Source organism: Lonchura striata, chromosome 7, assembly GCF_046129695.1.
Source record: "Lonchura striata isolate bLonStr1 chromosome 7, bLonStr1.mat, whole genome shotgun sequence".
NCBI lineage: Eukaryota > Metazoa > Chordata > Aves > Passeriformes > Estrildidae > Lonchura > Lonchura striata.
Window position 1 is genome coordinate 31,414,725 of NC_134609.1, and position 13,606 is coordinate 31,428,330.

At 41.2% G+C, this 13,606-nt stretch overlaps 1 protein-coding gene across 6 annotated transcripts in view; it reads right to left on the reverse strand.

Annotated features, from left to right (window-relative positions):
• Window positions 1–1,284: 1,284 nt before the first annotated feature.
• EBF3 (EBF transcription factor 3) overlaps window positions 1,285–13,606 on the reverse strand; it is a 130,197-nt gene continuing 117,875 nt past the window's right edge. For 2 of the 6 annotated variants that reach the window (XM_021545695.2, XM_021545694.2), the window contains 5 exons: window positions 13,510–13,575; window positions 12,681–12,858; window positions 11,288–11,476; window positions 10,616–10,813; window positions 4,073–4,256 (listed from right to left, as the gene is read on the reverse strand). In XM_021545695.2, the coding sequence (XP_021401370.1) occupies window positions 4,225–4,256; window positions 10,616–10,813; window positions 11,288–11,476; window positions 12,681–12,858; window positions 13,510–13,575 (663 nt within the window). In that variant the 3' untranslated portion in view covers window positions 4,073–4,224. Of the gene's footprint in view, window positions 3,915–4,072; window positions 4,257–10,615; window positions 10,814–11,287; window positions 11,477–12,680; window positions 12,859–13,509; window positions 13,576–13,606 lie in introns of those variants that run through there. The other 4 variants (XM_077784747.1, XM_021545696.2, XM_021545697.2 and 1 more) reach the window with 4 other exon arrangements.

Consider the following 13,606-nt stretch of genomic DNA (forward strand, 5'->3'; position numbering starts at 1 on the left):
TTGCATTGAAAGTTAGAAGAACCATTTAGATGCTCATTATTCAAACCTTTGAAATAAAACTAAAAGGAAAAGTGCCAGTAGGCATCGTGCTGACTTTCATGCCTAAAAACCAGCTTATTTTTTAGTAGGATGCATCTGATTATGCCGCCTTTTAAACACGATACACAGACACACACTCAGAGTGGAACAGTTTTCAATGCATAATAATAATAATAATAATAATAATAATAATAATAATCCAATGTGTTCTGCAGCTTTAACACCGTTTTTTCATCAAATCAGTTTTCATTTGACAGGAAAACTATGGCAATACTGGAGAAGAAAGGAAGCATGGTTAAAAATCCTGGTTTTCCTGTAGGTTGTGACTGCAGTGAGTTTTGCCTTCTCCCCACTCCATCCCTGACCCACGGGCAGCCGAGGAGGGGCTGGGGCACACAGCGTGTCCTTTGGCACTGGATCCACATGCACCACTCCATCCATTGACTTTGGAGCTCCGAGTTTCCCAGTGCCCTCTCAAAGTTGTCAGCAGCCCTCTGATTAATGACCGGATCAAACTCCAGAGCAAACTCCCTGTTTCACCACCACAGGCGCTTACATTCCTCTGCCAGAGCCGTATTCCTGTGCAAATACTCTGCTTTTTGGTGGTGCTGGTCACACACGAGGATACAGGAGCACATTTGGTGGCTGGGGCGGGGAACTCAGACCTGCACAAGCTTTGCAACTCTCTCCAGCTCCGAGGTTGCGTGTGCCCACCTCACCATAAATATATTTTTGTACCCATTACATGTGTATTGCACATATTATGGCCCAGAGGATGAAATATTTGTGCTCAGTATTATAATTAGCAATAGAATTTGCTTCCTTCTCAGCAGTTAAGAGACGAGCACGTCGACCTTCTGTGTCAAACCACCACATGGAAAATTTGGGCTGTGCTTTGTTTAAAATAACTTTTCCTGTTTACAGACTTTTACAATATGATATTAAAATAGTAAAAGAAAAAAAAATCTATTGTTACCTTTGCTTTAAAAAAGCCTGTCTGAAGTGAACAGTTTTGGTTAAATAAGAAAAAGAGATATTCTGCAGTTATCTTCAAAAAAAGTGAGCAGTTTTGGATAAATACTTCACCAAGGCTGAGCAATATGTGATTGCCACTGCAGAGCAGAGATCTCCTTCCTCATCCTCCTCCCAGGGAACTGGAAAGACCACGTCAAGGGTTTGGGCTTTTTCATAACAAAGGAATAAAAATTCTGATATTTAGAAATGAAACCCCCAGTGTTGCATTAGTTCGTTTAGTGTTTCGTCACTTTTTTTTTAATAATCAAACCAGATAAAATTACTAAAAATGAAATTCACAGACAAGAAATACTTTAATTAAATATTGTGTAAAATGAACATTTTTTTATACAGTTAAATATATGAAAAAATGTACAGATAAAACAATCTTATTGTAGGGTCTTTAACAGTAAAATCTACCATTTAGTGAAGCTTTCCGTCTGGAGACAATGAAGCGATGAGTGCATTGACTAATTAATCTAAAACACAAACAGATTGCATTTATGAAGGAACTTGCAGACTTTCTTAACATGTACACGTGACCTCTTTTTTAATTTTTTTTAGAGCAAAACCTTACTTAGACAAAATATAACGGAGGCAATTCAATTCCAAAGTGACTTCTCAGGCTTTCCCACCTAGCCAAGCCTTGGCCGTGCTCACAGAGCTGTGCTATGCTGAACCCTTCTTCTAAACCTTTCAGAAAAGCTTGACTAAAATGTGCATTCTTTTATTTTTGCCCAAAAAAGAAAAAAAATTACAAAAATAATAATAATTTTTTTAAAAAAATTAATAATAATCAACAAAATGATCCCTCCTTTTTTGGTTAAAAGGTGAATTCTGCTGCAGTTTGCAACGTGTTTTGCAGTGCTGCGCTGGCAAAGGATTTAGTGCAAAGTAAAAATAAAAAAAACTCCACGTTTCTCTGGCTGGATTTGGCACCGAGAGCCACGGAATACAACGGAGGTCATTCCAGTTTAAAAAGTACCATCGGCTACGAGTTGATTACAAAAAGTTCCCTAAAAAAAAAACCCCAAGAAATCTAAACAAACAACTCCCAGACATTAAAAATTCGGTGTGATCCTGAATTCCCGTGAAACCTTCCCTGGTTTTGAGCAGAGCAGGCTTTGGGAGAATGCAGAGTGCAGCAGAAAATCGACACATAAAGGAGTGGCAGAATTGTACACCAGGATTGTGCTTTTTTTTTCCCCTTATTTTTTACACCAGAAATCATCCAAATGAAGTCGCGATTAACAATTGTGGTGTAAGCCTGTGATAAAACAGCACAAAAGTTCTTCAAAGAAGTTCACTTTTAAGGCATCAGAGAAGTTCATGTGGCAAACATTTTAATTAAAACATCAGAAGTGAATTTATTTTTAAACTTTAGGCCTCTGAATTTTTCCAGTAAACACAGTTCAGCTATGTGGCAAAGTCATGGGTGGCAGCTGAAAATGACTTTTTACAGTCTTAAAAAAAAAAAAAAAAAAATAAAGAAAACAATCAAACAAACAAAAATAAAATAAAAAATGCAACCACAAAATAGATTCATCTTTTCTGTGGCTGTATCACATGCACATATTCTACTAGTATTCATTACAGCCATGTGGCACAATTTTGATTTGACTATACAACAAACGACTTTTCCTTTCAAAATTATTTGTTCTGATAACTTAAAAATAATATAAAAATAAACAATGAATTTGAATTTTTGAAAAAAAAATTAAAGTATGGAAAGGCTAAACAATAGCAACCTTATGAAGTACAAATGAAATGCACAGACACTGATTTATTTAAAAGAAAAACATGAAGGCAACAGTTCTTGGCTTAATGCTATTTTCAGCATCACGATACCAGGCCAGGACAAAAACCAATACATACAAGAACATAAAAAAAAATGATGAAAAGCAATATACAAAATTTCAAAGATAAATACAATATTTATAGTTGATATGTTACAAAATAAATTCCCTTAGTGACTGCAAGTGTTTATGTGAAAGAAAGTGTTGCAATGGATAAGACTATTTTATTCCTTATAGCCGTCATAAGGAATAAAATCTGCTTTTTTTTTTTGTCTAAATATTTAAGTGGATCTGAAAAAAATTCAAGACAAGTGTATAAATATTTAGCTACAACTTTGGCAAAATCACAAAAGTCTACAATTTTATAACCACATACAAAACACATTAGGGAAGAAGGATCTAGAAGTCAAAAGGACAATTTTCTGGTACAAGAAACATAGACTTCACAGTAGCCTAAAATGCAATAGTATACAGTGCTAGCAAAAGTTGAAAAAATGTTGCAGATCACACTTGCTTAACAGGAAGCTCTAGCAGTGGAAGTATATTTTTTTCATTTTTTTAAACCAACAGACAGTAGCAATTTCTCTTTTTTTTTCTCTGTCAGTGTGCTTGTTGAAGGCAAGAGAATTCAATATCAAAGTTACAATTTCTAACTACAATAAGTTACAAAGTTCCATTTCATTAAGATGAAGTTAAGCAACGATAAACCCCCCCGCGCCCGCCCCCGCGCCCCGGTTTTTTGTGTGGTTTTTTTTCCTAATCATATATTCATCCTTTTTTTTTTTTATTCTTTTTTTTTTCCAGTTTGATGGCTCATAACCTCCTTGGCCCCCTTTTTTTTTTCCACCACAAAAAAATATTTCACATTATAGAGATACACAACCATTGTGAATCTAGTTATGAGTACAGAAAAATGTTCGGAGGCATTTTTCATCAGTGTTTCATGATAATCAAAATGGTGCATCCACAAAGTTTCTCCCAACACATAGCAAGTACTAGACATAGCCAAGACGTAATCAGAAACTTTATACAAAATAGGCGTCGCTTTTTCCTTATTCTCCAGGACTGAGAAATGTGAAAATATGAGAAAAATTCAGTCAATAAAATGGAATTGTTCATGAAGAAGTAGGTTGTTTTGCATGTAGATTCTTAATAGTTTAAATAAAATCTTTAAACAAAGTCTTTTTTTTTTCTTTTTTTTGTGGGTTGTTTTTTTTTTTGTGGGGTTTTTTTTTATTTTTTCCTGTAGCATTTCGATTTTGTTGCTGATTCTGCGTGAAGATACTGCTTCCATCAGCACGTCTTAATATACTAAACTTGTCCCCTAAGCCCATCCTCTGCAGCTTGGTGCTACGGTAGGTAAACAAAAGTGACTTTACATTGGCGGGACTACAAGCCCGGACATGGCTAAAAGGAAAAAGAGAAGAAAAGGAGCTGTTATTGGCACGCTGGGCTCAGAGCCACCGCGGGCCGGGGCGGGAGGATGCAGAGCCCGGCTCCTCCACGGCGTCCCCAGAGCAAGGACCACGGACACTCCTCCCAGCAAAACACACCCCAAACAGCCTCTGCTTGAGCAAGGAGCTCTGCGGGCAGAGCATCCCCAGTTCCCCAGGCTCAGCTTCTCTCCAGGTCCTGACAACTCTTCTGCTGTGTCCCCATCCCCTCGGGACATCCCCACCGATCACCACTTCGTGCCCTGGGCAGAAAACCTCATTTTCCACTATTCTTCTACATGATAAAAGCAGGACTGAGCAAGCCAAGGGCTCTCCGAAACCAAAACCAAGAACTCTAAACCTTCTCCCAATCCTAGAGCTCAACCATCGTAAAAAGACATGATATTTAAACCCCTGACCAGCCATATCCTGGGGTTTCTTAACAGAAAAAGACTGAGATGCCAACAACCACCGTTTTTACCTGGTTAACTCTTTGGTAGAAGCAAAATTTAGACAGTCTTTAATTTTAGTGTTGTTTAATTTTTGCCATAATGATATTTCTCATTAATTTATGTACAACAGATATTAATAAATTTGTTCGTGTAGCGATGTGAACTTCAATTTCTCAGTTCATTAATTTCAACAATATTAATTTATTCCAGATTCGCCGTTGCAGCTTTACGGTTTGGAAGAGCTGGGTCTGTACACATTTCGTAGGTAACACGACCACGACCAGCATTGCTCCAACAGCTGCACCCAGAGCCCAGAGCAGCCCCTGGTCCTGCCAGAGCCTTCTGTGGATTTGGGTGGAGTTAAACCTCTCTAGAACACAGCTTAGGTGATGTTTGTGAAACAGGATAAAGTCTTCCAACTCTGACATTTTTCTCCCCAGTTAAACGTCAAAAATGTCAAAATCGAAACTGAAGTTACAATTTCGCAACATTCATAATAATCGATGTTATAAATCTAACCAGCAACTGAAGTTCCAAAATTTAACTGGAGAACAGTGGTTATATTGGCAGAGAGCCTTCCTACACAAAATATTCAGTTTCCTTATCACATTTTCAGAGAATCACAAAATCACTTATGTTGGAAAAGGTCTCCAACATCACCAAGTCCAAGCTGTCCCCTATCCCCACCTTGTCCCCAGCTCACAGCACTGAGTGCCACCTCCAGAAATTCCTTGGACTCCTGCAGGGATGGGGACTCCAAACCTCCCTGAGCAGCCTCTGCCAAGGCCTGACCCCCCCTCAAAAGACCCTCAAAAGCAGCCCTAAATCTCTGTTCCACCCTTCATCAGCCCAGCCCAGCAAATCTGTCACCAGGCCAGTCTGGTTATTGGGGTGCACCTGGCCTGGGGGTGCAGGAGATCATTTTCAGGAACAGCTGTCGTGGAATCACAGAATCATTAACGTTGGAAAAGACCTTTAAGGTCAAGCCCAACATCAACCAGCACTGTCGTGGCTCACCACTAAACCACGTCCTCAAGCGCCTCGTGCTGCAATTCAGCCATCAGCTGCTCCACCCCTGGAAGTGGCCAAGGCCAGGTTGGACAGGCTGGAGCTTGGAGCAGTTTAGAACAGTGGAAGGTGTCCCTGCCCATGGCAGAAAGTTGGACAGGATGGGTTTTAAGGTCCCTTCCAACCCAAACCATGCTATGATTCTGCTGTGTGAAAATTTAGATTTAACTACTGCCACATTTTTCTGGAGTAAAGAAAAATTATCTCAGTTCTTTAATTTAACTGTTTTTGTTGAACTCTCTTTGTGGCACAGTCTGAGGGGGGATGCAAGGTTGGTGCTCCAGACGTGCATTTCACAATTTATTTTAGTAGCAATCTTTGACAATTGTGAATTTCTGCACTGAGCTTTCCTGCTGTGCAAATTGATACCAAACGCCTTCTTAAAGAAAAATGAGCTGGTGAGTTTTTTAATAATAATTTTAATACTTTCATCTGGAGGAAGACCAGAAAATTAAGCAGGATGCAATTTTAAAAGAATATAGAGAGCCTTTTGCTGTGCATTATAGTCCTATAACCAGAGAGCAATATCTTTCACAATCTATAGAAAGCAAATTACAATTGAAAACCAAATTTTGAACACATATTGTGCTTCCAACTTTGCAGCGAGCCAGTAGTCTCTCACTAAAAAATTTCTTTTCTAGTTTTAATGTTCATTGTTTTAAACAGGAAAAGACTCTCTGCCCTCAGGAACACCCATGGTAGGATCCTGCTCTTTAAAAATTTGTGTGAGTACTTGACTTTCTGATCATAGACTATGGAGGTCATGCAGAGTCAACAAGATTGTGGCTTTTTGGATAAGGCCCAAAAGCCCTTTTTTGTAGGCTTACTCACAGGAGTGAGTCAGGCCCTGGGGACAGCAGGGAGAGAGTTCTCCTCCAAGAGCTGCAGCTTCTGAGTGCTGGCCCTCCCTAGACGATGGACGTGCAGCTGGCATGGGTGCAGCAAGGGGGAGGAGTAAACATCAGCCCTGGCTGGCACTGCCCCCAGCCTGAGATCTCCCCAGATTGCCTTTTTATATTCTTAACCTCTGTCTTCGTTGTTGAATCGTCAAATCCCAGAATGGTTGGGGTCGGAAGGGATCTTAAGGACCATCTCGTTCCAACCCCCTGCCATGAGCAGGGACACCTTCCACTGGAAAGTGTCTTGGATCTCTTTGCAAAAGTGTCCCCTGCAGATTTCTCCATGTTCACTCCTGGGCAGTAGGTCCTACAGCACAGAGAGGGTTTTGGGGTTGTGCTTACAGGCAGCAAGATCCTGCTTCTGGTGTGGTGGGCTCGGGTGGTCCTGATGCTCAGGGTCACAGCAGCACCAGCCAGAAATTAGGGCAGCTCAACTTCTGTTTAACTCTTTGTTAGGGGACAAAACAATCCCCCTGAGGTCCAGCTGGAGCTGCTTAGTTCTGCTGTTCTCACCACTTAGACGTACCACAAGCAGCATTTTTCCCACACAGAGATACCCTGCAGTGGTTTACCCACCAGGGAGGGGTCAATTAACCCCCAAATCCCTACAAAAGGACCTCCCTTGTCTGAATTCTTTTCCATTCTTATCTAAGTCCCTACTTAGCCATAAACTGCAGGATTTGCATGGTCACCACCTGTGACCATGAGCTCTTACTGCCCTCTTGGCTTGGCTGAATGTGACCTTTCCTAACATCTCCTCAGCTGTCGCTCAGCTCCTTCACACCCTGCCCTAAAATGAGACTCTGTACTTGAAGATCACCAAAAAAACTTCAGCTGCATTGGACTGCAGCTCTCAAATTCCATATTTTAACTTAATGTAGAAAATGTGCTGATCAGAAAACTCTCAAGGTGATTGTACAGAGTCCAGAAAGCAACTAATTAAACTTTAAAAAGAGTTCCCTGACAACAAATGACTGAGAAAATAGGAAGGAAGAAGCAGAAACTCCCTAATGAACTCTATGCATCAAATGCAGTGTAGATAAGTACCAGCACAGGAGCGTTGGTGGTTTTTCATGACGATGTCTCATGAAGGAAGGAGCTGCCAAACCCATCCCTGTGCTGCCCCTCAGCCCTGGCTGCAGCTCAGGCCAAGGCAGTGGCTGAGGTCTGTGAGGATGAATGGGGGAATTTGGGGGCTTTGGTGAGCTCAGTCTGAGCTGACTCAAAGCTTTGGGTGGAAAAAGGGATGGTGCCTCTGCTGGGATGGTGAAGGACCTCACAGAGGGCTCCTGGGTGGGGGAGGTGAGGTGGTGCTGAGGCCCTGGCACAGGGAAAGCTGTGACTGCTCCATCCCTGGAAGTGTCCAAGACCAGGCTGGACTGGCCCTGGAGCAGCCTAGGATAGGAACAGGACTGGGACAGGACAGGACAGCAGCCAGGACTAAGACAGTGGAAGGTGTCCCTGCCCAAAGTTGGAACTAGATGGTCTTTAAGGTGCCTTCCAACCCAAACCATTCCAGAATTCTGTGATTCCATGTCAGTTCCCTAACTCCCACAATACCAAGCATCACCTTGTGGTGCTGTCTGCTTTGCATAAATTATGCAAATTTTTTTTTGCCACAATCCTGTAAGTCGCTGCTCTAATTACCAGGCCAGAAGGACATTCAGCCTGCTTCTCTGGGTCATTCTGCTCAACACAGAATTATTCAGGTTCAGCTGACAGAGGAAAATTACGATTTTTATTTAATTATTTATTTATCTATCTATGTATTATCTATTTCATTTCAACACTTGGTTTTCAGTTCAGCTGCTGATCCAAAACCCAAAAGGATGACACCGACTCTGCTGGGTGGATTGCAGCACCCAAAAATCAGGGGTTGAAGGCATGGTTAGGGCTTTGCTGGGCTCTCTGGGCATGGAAAAAAGCTTTGTGCAAAGTGAGGTTGGGCTCAGCTTAAGAGCTGAATTCATGACCTATTTAACAAATCAATATTGGCTGATTCCAAGTCATCTTCTGAGCTTCATACAAAAAGCATTTTGTACCTGAGGATGGAGATGTGCAATTGCTGGGGGCTTGAGGAGGTGCTAAGGGACATCGGGTGCTCAGTGCAGGCATTCAGCCCTCCCAGTTCTCCTTAAAACCCCACTTTGAGGTAATCTAGAGATTTTAAGTACCTAAAACCTTGAGTATAGGACAGGAAGACCCTTATTCACATGCTGAAATGGCAAAATTCTGGATCATTTTAATTTAGATCTTTAAATAATTTTGTTTATCAGAGTAAATCAAAATCAATTAGTTGATCTTCCTGCCTCAGATCCAAGCCATATGTTACTGCATTTATATTATTTTTAATATTATTTTTGTCTATATTTTATTATTTATTTTATTATCTCTTTTTTTTCCCATTATTTTATTTCAGTATTTACTTTTCATATAAGTGTCTTCTTAGAAAAAGAGGAAAGTAGGACACTGGATTATTTTATGTATGGATTATCTTTTCTAGGAATATGGATATAGTTTTCTACTTACAGTAGTAATACAGTGAAGCTTCCAGTAAAGAAATATGCAAAAAGCAGTTAATTTAATTATCCTTTCCTTTACTATCATGCTACAATGAGTTCGTGCATCTGGATTCTCAGCTCTTTGTTGACCTGAGTGCATAACAAGGTCTCAGATGTTTTTTTGGGCCAAGAAGTTAAGAGCAAGCTACAGGAATATTCATTTTGAGATGCTGGAGTGGATTTGGGGTGGCCAGACAGCTCTGTAGGATTGGGATGATGCCTCTCTGAAGTACTTGCAGCATCCCACAAAATGCAGGTGTCCAGAATTGGTTTGGCAAATTAAATCCCCCTCATCAGTTTTCCTGTGAGTGCTGCTTGGATTATGGGTGTCATGGTGATACAAAGGATAAATAATCCTGTGCTGCTGCTGCTTAACTGAGGAAGTCAAGAGGAGTGACGACCTCGGGGATGAGACTGTCCTCAACCCTTCCTGGTTTCAATGGGATCTGAAGTGCCTCAATTTACTGCATTGTGCACTGGGACTCCACCAGAGGCAAACAAACCTTCCCAGTGATCCTAATGCACCTACAGCCTCACCTTCTGCAGGTCAAAATCCCCCCTAAAAGTGGCAAAACTGCCCATGAGTCTTCTTTCCTAGGGTGAATTCTTTGTGTTTTTGTTCTCACATTGTGTTGTAATTCCTTCTGCCCCACATCCTGCAGACAACCATGAGCATTCTGCCACTGATTTATCAGTTGTTCCTGGCATTGCCCACATGAAATCACATGGATTATATTAAAAAAAAAGGCAAAACATTAAAATTTCCTTCCCTAATTAAAATACTTCGTTCATTTAGGGATGTAACCACCCTAACACCACAGTAAGGGCTGGCACCACCAGAGCATGCAAACCACTGCATACAGGGCTGCCTAGTCCAGGAAAGCTTAGTCCACTGAGTGAGGGCTTAACATGACTTATATTAACTTCACATACTTAAAATCACTACTACACCCTATAGAAAGTGAGGAAATCACACCCTGTCCTGCCAGAGCACTGCTGGGTTTAAACATCCACAGAAATGTGTTCAGAAAACATAAAAAACACCAGGAGTACACAAACCCTCCAAGAGGCATTCCGGGATACAGTCTTCCCTTAAAATTTAAGGCACAAACTCCTAAGGGAAAATGCCAGGAAAACAACTGGTGTTTCCTCTAATGCAAGCATCAAAAATGAACTAAAAACCTGAAAATCTCAGCAGATCATTCACACTACCCTATCTCTCCCCCTGCTTTTGCATCACTACAAGAGCACTGAAAAATCCAGCCAGCTACCTTTTCTCCCCGAGGAAAAAAAAAAAGCACAAAAAAAAAAAAAAAAGGCAGCAGAGAGAAAATTGAGAGAGATCGGGCTCACCTTGAAGTCCATTTCCATTTGCACTGGTGCAAGATGGTGGAGGAGAGGCTTGGGGCCTGACAACAGGAGCGAAGGCGCTCTTTTGTTTCACTGCAGAGATGACATTGGCAGGTGAGAATGAGAAAATGCCGTGTGTACTGCTACAGTTTGAAGGGAGGGTGACCGAAGAGGCTGCCATGGTAGGGCTTGACGGCACTACTGCAATAAAGCAAAAATAATCAGGACTCAGATTGAGGTTTTCACGGCAAACACGGAAAAAGAGAGTGATAGGGCCTTGCCTCTTAAAATATATATAGAGATATATATATATATAAAAAAAAATATATATAAAAAAATAAAAATGAAATGCCTTGGCTTGGCCACTCTCTGGATAACAGGCAAACTCTTTTGTGTTGGACTTTTGTTACGAATTGCGCAGTCCAATTTTTATTTTGGTTTTTTGTTTTGTTTTGTTTTGTTCGTTCTTTTTTTTTTTGTTGTTTTTCTCTATCTGAGATTGTATTCTGGCACAAACAGATCAATTTATTATTTTCATTTTTACGTCCAGCCTCCAGAGTCACCCCTCCTTTTATCCAGTAGCTGACAATAGAGGAAATCAAAACAATGCAAGGAGTTGATTTTGTAGTAAATATGAATCTATATGATGATGTGTTACCAAAAATAGACACTTACTGCCATAAGGAGAGTTAGCTGAGGAGCCATTAAGAAATCCAGGGGAACCTGGTACACCTAGATTGGGCATGCCGGCATTGCCATATCCATTCATGCTATTGCTGACTGTGTTGTAATTGGACTGCTGAGGAGTACTGCTGGGAACATATCCTCGCGGGGAAACACTGCTTGTGTTGCGACTGTAACCTACTGTGTTAGAAACCCCCCCACCCCAAAAAAATAATGTTATTTTATAAGATAGACTTAGGGCTGGGGGGTTTCCTCATGCAGCATATATTACACAGTTTTAATTGATTGCACAGCTTTGCTCTGAGTTGTCTCTCACTGCCCTATCAACTCTTGCAGCTTGAGATAACCTTATCACGCCAACCCTACTTAAATCATCCGCGAGCACTCTATGTTGTCTCTCCTCTTAGCACAGACAGCCAACAAAAGCTCTCTTCGATCCAGCTGTGTCAGGTGCCTTCACGTTTGTCTTTAGGAGCAATTATCAACAGGCTCGAGTCCCGCTTTGTACCAACACACTGCGTGAACTTTCAGCCTCTCCACACCTTCAAATGCCAGAGCTGACAAGAAAAACTTTTTTGTTGCGGTGATTTACTTTAAAAGGCTGTTTTGGGGTCTTCATTTTGTGATTGATATTTTTTATGCTAACAACAAGCTTTCGTAAGGTGTAGCCGTCAGTGAAAACTAATTCAAGAGCAAGTACAGAATTTTATAAGGCTTATTAGCTTGGAAACGCATTAAAAGACAATCTTTTTAGAAGAGGAAACATAGCGGAATCAGGATTTTAAACAACAATTTGTTCCTATCTGAGCAATCAATTTAATAATTATGTTGCAAGTAAAAAAAAATATGCGTTTGAACATATCTAATAATCCTGTTTCCCTCCTTTCATTAGTATCAAAATTAATTTCAAATGCAATATGCTACATGCATTTTCAATTACAACAGGTAAATTAAATCAACTATTACTTTTATTAGTAACATATATGTCACACATGCCTACAAACAAAGTATTTTAAAATCACAGACATCAAATTAGATTTATCTGTGTAAACATTCCAAAACCAGGTGGAGGTACCGAGACATAATTATTTTATAAACCAACCATACACGCTGTATATTTACTGCAAATAACAAAGAGCTTTCTACACTTTTTGCCAATTTTTTTTTTTTTTTTCATCCACTGGAGATGCTCTATGATAACAGTAAATGAAAGAACAGGGAGAATTAAATATTACGAGAAAAGTTAAAGACAGCATTTCATTCCGCGCTCAGACACACGGCTAGGGGGACAGAGAGAGGGAGGACACGGCGGTGACATCAGCTCACATGAACAGGCCAAAAGCAGCCAACAAGGTGAAGGATTAACCCTTGAAAGCCCACCTACCTTGGTCGTTGGCTTGCGATGTTTCGGAGACGTTGACGGCGAGCTGGCTGCTGAAGGAGTTCACGCCCATCATGCCGGTGTGGGCGGGAGTGTTGGCTAGAGTGGGGATCTGGTTGTGGTTGCGGGGCACGCTGTACAACGCCTCAGCAATGTCAGCTGCTCGTTTCAGGATTATTTCCTAGAGAGACACACAAAACAAGCACTGACAACTCAGATTTGTGCAAATGCTCCAAGTCGCAATAGCACAAAAATTTACCGAAGAGATTCACGTGGAATTGCAGTGAGGATGGGGGGGTTTGCTGCTTGTTTCAACAACACCTCCTGTTTTTCCTTCCCAAGCCCAATTGCTCCTCAACACAGTAAACATAAAGAAAGGAAGAAATTAGCATAAAACTCCAGTTTAGCACTGGAAGCCAGGTGAAAATCGTCACACGGGTTTTATACGCCCAAGGCAGGAGTTGTATTTTCAGCAGTTTGCAAAATACAGTACAGCTGATCCACTCGGCTGAGCAGATTTCTTTAGGACTTCCCATTAGTCACTGTATATTTTGGCCCCAGTTCAAGGTTATTCTCTTGCCTTAATGCTTGCTTATGCTTTTGGCACCTCGCACTTAATTGTCATTTCTGATAGGCAAACGAGCGGCGAGAGGAGAAGGGGAAGATGAAGCGCTTCCCTCGGAGCATTGCATCACATCACACTGCCCTCAAGGTGGCTGGCAAAGCCTGGCTGTGTACAAAGGCAACGTGCTGATGCTCTGCCAGCCCTGCACAGAGCAGGTATTGATCTACACGTGTCGGCGTGGGAACAAAGAGCGCGCTGCTGACCTACCTGGTTGTTATGGGGCATCCCATATAGGGCTTCAACAAGGTCTGCTGCTCTCTTAAGTAATACTTCCTAAAGGAAAACAAACAACCCGCGTTATGTT